Source organism: Hyposmocoma kahamanoa, unplaced genomic scaffold (assembly GCF_003589595.1).
Source record: "Hyposmocoma kahamanoa isolate Upper Pololo Valley unplaced genomic scaffold, ASM358959v1 92, whole genome shotgun sequence".
In the NCBI taxonomy this organism is placed as follows: Eukaryota; Metazoa; Arthropoda; class Insecta; order Lepidoptera; family Cosmopterigidae; genus Hyposmocoma; species Hyposmocoma kahamanoa.
Window position 1 is genome coordinate 10,095,505 of NW_020654748.1, and position 6,105 is coordinate 10,101,609.

At 37.0% G+C, this 6,105-nt stretch overlaps 1 protein-coding gene across 8 annotated transcripts in view; it reads right to left on the reverse strand.

The window, feature by feature from the left end:
* The window catches only part of LOC113236401, a 30,567-nt gene extending 24,924 nt beyond the window's left edge, over positions 1-5,643 (reverse strand). For all 8 annotated transcript variants that reach the window (XR_003310957.1, XR_003310958.1, XR_003310956.1 and 5 more), the window contains exons 1-3: positions 5,543-5,643; positions 1,163-1,362; positions 51-159 (exon numbers count right to left, since the gene is read on the reverse strand). Coding sequence is in view for 1 of the 8 variants with exons in the window: in XM_026472437.1 (XP_026328222.1) it covers positions 51-159; positions 1,163-1,362; positions 5,543-5,643 (410 nt within the window). In the remaining 7 variants the exon portion in view is untranslated. The remainder of the gene's footprint in view (positions 1-50; positions 160-1,162; positions 1,363-5,542) is intronic.
* Between the last annotated feature and the right edge of the window lie 462 nt (positions 5,644-6,105).

The following is a 6,105-nucleotide window of genomic DNA, read 5'->3' on the forward strand; positions in this document are numbered from 1 at the left end:
TTTGAAAGGAAAACATTTGAGGTAAACAACAACATTAATGTGTTACTGACCTTCTGGCTTCATCCTCTTGTAATACTTTTTTCTGACTCAAGTAGTCGTACAATTCACCACCGGAACAGTACTCCATAACGAGGATCATTTTTTCACTATTTTCAAATACTGTAAATAAAGAAAAAGATTTACAAAATAAAGTCAACCATATCATAGAATATACATATAAACGTGAGGTTTAAATTCGCGTGCCTCATTTACATTATTGCTGAGATTTTCTTTTATTTTACGATAATGAACAATAAATTTTATGCAAAATAATTTCACTAAAACACAAAGTCGTTAGAGTTGATTACCGCTGCTAATGAGTCTACAAACAGTCTTAAATATGTGCGACAAGACATTGTTGCTACGCCTCTATTACATGTATTAAGTTATTAGTATTTAATATAATAATATATTAATGTGACATTGTAGGATAGGATCTCGGTTACATTTTTAAATTGAGGTTGATTGTATTATTATTTGAGCAAGAGATTCTTAGAATGCTTGCATAATTAATTCCGAATCGATCAATTCACACAAGAGAACTGTCTTCATATAAATATAGGTCATAAATCAGTCAGCAGTAAGAATGGGACCTGTACAGGACCCGAAACTGAGGTTTGTTTAAAAAACAATATGCGATTTAGATCCGAAAAATAGTTTCATGTCTCCATACAAGTTACGTATTTTACAATTTGCATTATATTCAAGACTAACCTTCAGACCAATAAATAAAGTCTAATAAATGAGCGAAACGCAATGCGACCTCAATACAAAGTCTGTACGTTGCAAAAAGTAAAAGGAATTACAATGAAAATCTCTGCAAAAAGTAAAACCTTGCCCGGTAAGCGTTAAATTTGTACATATTTGTTTTAAGACAAGTTATCGCTAAGCCCAGCAACATATTGGTTGAACATTTTGTCAATAAGAGCTGTTGCGAATCGGCTATATTATATACGTCTATCACAGACTAAAAGCTTCTATAAAAAAAGAATACCAGCCTATATACAGTACATTAAATTCTACATTAGATTGATTTATTTTAGATAGTACAGTACAGTGAAAATTTCTACTCATTATTAAAAATCTTATAAAAATATAACACCCAAAATGATTTGTGCCTCACCTTCATAAATATGTACAATATTAGGATGTCTGACAGAAGACATAATCTGGACCTCCCGCCTGATGCGAATAAGATCGGCCTCCGATTCGATTTTGCATTTCTTTATGGTCTTGATGGCAACTTCTTGTCCTGTCTTCTTGTTGATACCAAGTTGCACTTTGCCATATGTGCCTTGGCCTAATTTTCTGACTATGTCAAATCTGCAAAGTATAATATAATAGATATATGTATATACACATATGTATATATAATATTTTTTTTTTTTTTTTTTTTTTAATAATAATAACGCACACACTCAACATAGCCCCGCACTAGGGAAACCCTGTGTCGCGGGTGCCATGGACACACACATAGACAACCACAAATTACACCCAAACTCACGAGAGAAATAATTGTAGGCCATACAAATATTTCTCCCGGCCCGGGAATCGAACCTGGGACCTCTGCGTGGCAGTCCGGTATGGTAACCGTTCGGCCACGGAGGCAGTATTCAATTAATTGTTCATCAACGCAACGCTACGAATACACAAATAACCTCCTGAGGTCCAGCAAAGCATAGTGGGAAAAGCGCTATGACATCCTTCAGACCCAAGCAAATACTCCCTCAGTTTTGTATTGAAAACGTATTTTTGTATATTATATAGATACCCTATTTTAGTAGCAGTAGAGCTCCTTGTGAAAGAGTTCGTCCAGTGTAGTACTGCCACCTTACCTATTTCTGCTGCCAAGCAGTAATGTCAGCATTACTGTGTTCCGGTTTTGAAGCGTAAGGGTGCTGGTGAAATTACAGGCACATGGGACTTGTCAACTTACGTCTCAGAGTGACGGGCGCAGTGGCAGTGCCCCGCAGATCTTTGTAATTTAAAGCTCTGAGTGGCACTGTAATTGTCATGGACAGGCGTGTAGCTTATCATCAGGCGCACGACTTGTTCGTCACTTGATGTTACAAAAAAAAAACCCCTATGGTCATATAGAATATATAGCACTAAAGAATACGATATTTCCGTTATAATGTTTGAACACTGGGCGTTTACGTGATCATAGGAATAATATTGTCTGGGTCTGAATCAATATATGACTATAACGTACATTTCGAAGAACACGGGGCCTTTTGAGGATAAATTGAAGTGTATTCACAATCATTCATCATCAATCAATTTGCTACGTAAGATGTGTAAAAGGCTTTAAGAAAGATGACAAATATTATAGCCATATTTTGTGCCTTTTTACTGGAACAGCATCACATATAACTGTATCTAAATACGATTATATGAAAATACATCGATAAAATGTTGTCAGTCTTCATTCTAAACACAATTTATTACCAACAGAGGACTTAAAATAGATGCCAATCGATTTCCTTTGTTTGGACAGCGTGCCAAATCATGATATTGTAAAAGCAAGATAACAATTAAAAAGCACGCGTTAACCAATGTCAATATGGTAAGCCGGCAATTTGCGCGGCGGCTTTGCGTCGACATTTAAATCGAAAACACGAATTGATTCGTCACGGCTCCTCTCTTGAAACTGCGGTCCATATTATGAGATATAAGTTGAATGGTACATATATATTAAATGTTACTATTAAATAAGATGTTATTTATAAAATTCAAAATGACATCTTCCATACATACAGAAGTAATGCTTGTGTGTGTGAATGTGTCTTTACGCGTGCAAAAAAGGGATGCGATATAAAAACGAATCATCTCTTGACACACCACGTAAATTAGGTTATAAATAAAACTTCATGACTCTTAAATTCTGACATAAATTAATATAAATAAGATTGAAATAATTCACAGCAACTTGTGCTCCTTGGTAATAGATTCCTCAATTTTTTTCAAAGATTATCATTTTTTATTCTGTACATCGTGTGGTTTGTTTAAGCTTGAACTACACATGGATCAGACACGTATTTCTAATCTCTACCCACGCGCATCTTTGTGCAAGCCCGTTGCACGATACGACATAGCAAGTACCAACAAAGACTTGAATGAACTGACCTCGCAGTCAAAGCATTCACTTGTCTATTTACCTCTTTAAAATTTAATCACCACTTGAAGCTTCAATAACGTCATTACCCTTTTTGCATTGGGTTAAGTACAATGTACTCGTCCAGTAATTTGTGAAGATTTAGCGTAGTGCATAATGCTTAATAATTGCGTTTGATAAAATATAGATGTAGCAATATTTTCTTTTTCGAGAGATTTTTCGAAACATGGACTCACGATACGGCTAGTCCACTAGTTAAACGTCGCTCACCGAGCTATGCTCGGAGTTTCTCTGAAAGACAAGGTACGGAATGAAGTTATCCGACAGAGAACCAAGGTCGTCGACATAGCTAGTAGAGTAAGCAAGCTGTACTGGCAGTGGGCTGGCCATATCTGTCAAATAACCGATAACTCGAGGGGAAGCGAGATCTGAGTGGAGACTACGACTCGACAGGCCCTCTGGCCAGATGGAGTGGCGATTTGCAAAAGGCTGCTGGCAGCAGATGGATACGAGAAGCCGAGGACCTGGCCAAATCGCGCGCATTGGGAGAGACCAATGTCCAGCAGTGGACGGCGATAGGCTGATGATGAATATTTTCTTTTTAGCTAAAAAGATTAATTGGTCGTAGATATTATTGAAACATCTTTGTCACACATCATGATATCCCGTGACCCTCGACTGCATAAGACTTTTTGTGTTGGATCTTAACGGACATTATTCGTGTATAATTTGCATATCAAGATTGTAAGTGAAAATGCGTTATTAAAATGTTGTCTAACAAGAGAAGCACGATAATCTGCTATTTAATCTTTCTACGAATATACAGTCATTTAACGTAGGAGAACCGGAAAATTGTGTCCTTCTCGAATGATATTCGAATACGATAGTGACGGTAACGTGACGTAACAGACCACCCACTGACTTCCGAGAAGTGTACGTGAATGAATCGATACCCTGAAGCCGTTCACTGGTGACGCTACTTACCAACGACGTGTCTAAAGAGACGAACTTTCTGTGGCACCTTTTATTTAAGCAGCGACGCAAACGCGATGTATCTGCGATGCAGTAGCAACGCAGTCGCTAATCGTCTACCTTTACACACGCGCGCGAATTTAATCAGCGACGCCAACGCGATGTATCTGCGATTCAGTAGCAATGCAGTCGCTAATAGTCTACCTTAAGAAATTTGTCAAATTTATGCAAACATGGATTTTTAAATTGAGCCATTGGAACAATGCCCGATGATTGGAGTTGGAAGCGTTGTTGTGATTAATACAATGGTTTGTCGACCGGTAAACGCGAATTCTAGAGTAGAGAACAGTTTGTGCATAACACGGCTGAGTGTAAAGTAGCAGAAGTTAGTTTTCTAATTGTACCTTATATCACATAAATATAGTTTAGAAGAAAATGAACCGTATAATTACGGGAAAAATTTGAATTCGAGCTGAGATAGTATTGCCTCTTAAGCCTTAATAATTCTTCTACAGTTTCATAAGACTTTTTGTACATATTTTTTTTACATGGCACCAAAAATATCCAGAGGCTTAAGGTCTACAGATATTATAGGCCATCTAATGTTTCGTTTGTACCTATTCAGATATTCAAGTTATCATGGTAAAAAGTGGATATTCAGCTATTATGAGATGGAATAGTCTTGTCCGGTAGAAGGTTTAATTAAAAAATTATGCCGTGTTAATAAAATATCAGTTGTTATATTCTAAACATTTCATGGACATCTTTTATTGTACTACCCAATTTTTATTAGAGAGATTATTATTATTTTGGAATTTTTAGTTGATTCAATTCCCGGCTCAGGCAAACTTTTCAACTAATCTGAGTATACAGCAATTCATATTACGAAAAATAAAATAAGGTTTCCTTTATGTAAAATTAGCTATCTTAAGCGCGTTTAAGGCCGTTTCCGTTTAGGTTTCACAAATTTTTTCCACTCTGTATATATTAATTATTTTGTAAAACAGCTTGAGGTCCCACGCCGCGTCACATCTCCAGCGCACCATTTGCCAACTCAAATACCCAGTAAAGCGCTTTAACCACTTTAAAACCTAGGAAGTCTCAAATACTTGCTATATTTTGAATTGGTTAAAGTGACTTGAAGAGTGAAGAGTTTTTTACTGGTCACGAAGCGGACTAGATTTATTATGTTTTAATGTTTCTAAATCTCTGGTAATTCTACAATTTTACAAAACTACGGTTTTGAAGTGGCTATCACTGCAATTTGGTAAGTAATTACTCAGGGAATAGGATTCCGTTAAAAATTATTTTCAAAAAAATTGTCCCTTACTAGGTTTTGCTCTGGGGCAGCCGATACTTGACGATAAACTTTCAATACCTATTATTAATCAATGTACGTAGATACAGTAAACTCACCTCTGCTTCAGTCGCAGGCGATGGTCATGCAACCGTACATCTCCCGTATTCTCGATGCCATCCATAATGTTGGCAGTTCGCTTGTTCTCGCCCACCACCATTGTGCCTGCAACAAACATAAAAATATCCGTATACGATCAATATATTGACACTGTTTTAATCCAAATAATATTAGACATCAGCGAGGTTGGGAAAGCACTTTTAGGAAGAAGTATTCTTAAGTGTCATTAGGAATAAGCATAACAACTTTTGTGTCTTAATTAACAGACGTACATTAGAGCTACATTAAATACAAGATCAAAGTGAATGAAATATGTATGAACGCACCTATACACATAGTCGGTGTTAATTTGGGGAAACACCCTAGAGTCATTTCAAAATTACGCATCGCTCAGCTACAGTTGTTTGGTCAGTCATTAGCGTAGCAGTAGGTGTCAACGTGTACCCGCCACAGTCGCTTATAAGTTGGCAAGGAGAGCCGTTTTCCCGCCAAGTGGGACCATGTGATTTATTCACGTTGGCATTGGACGCATGTTAATAAGCTGATGGGGCAGTGAGGCGCC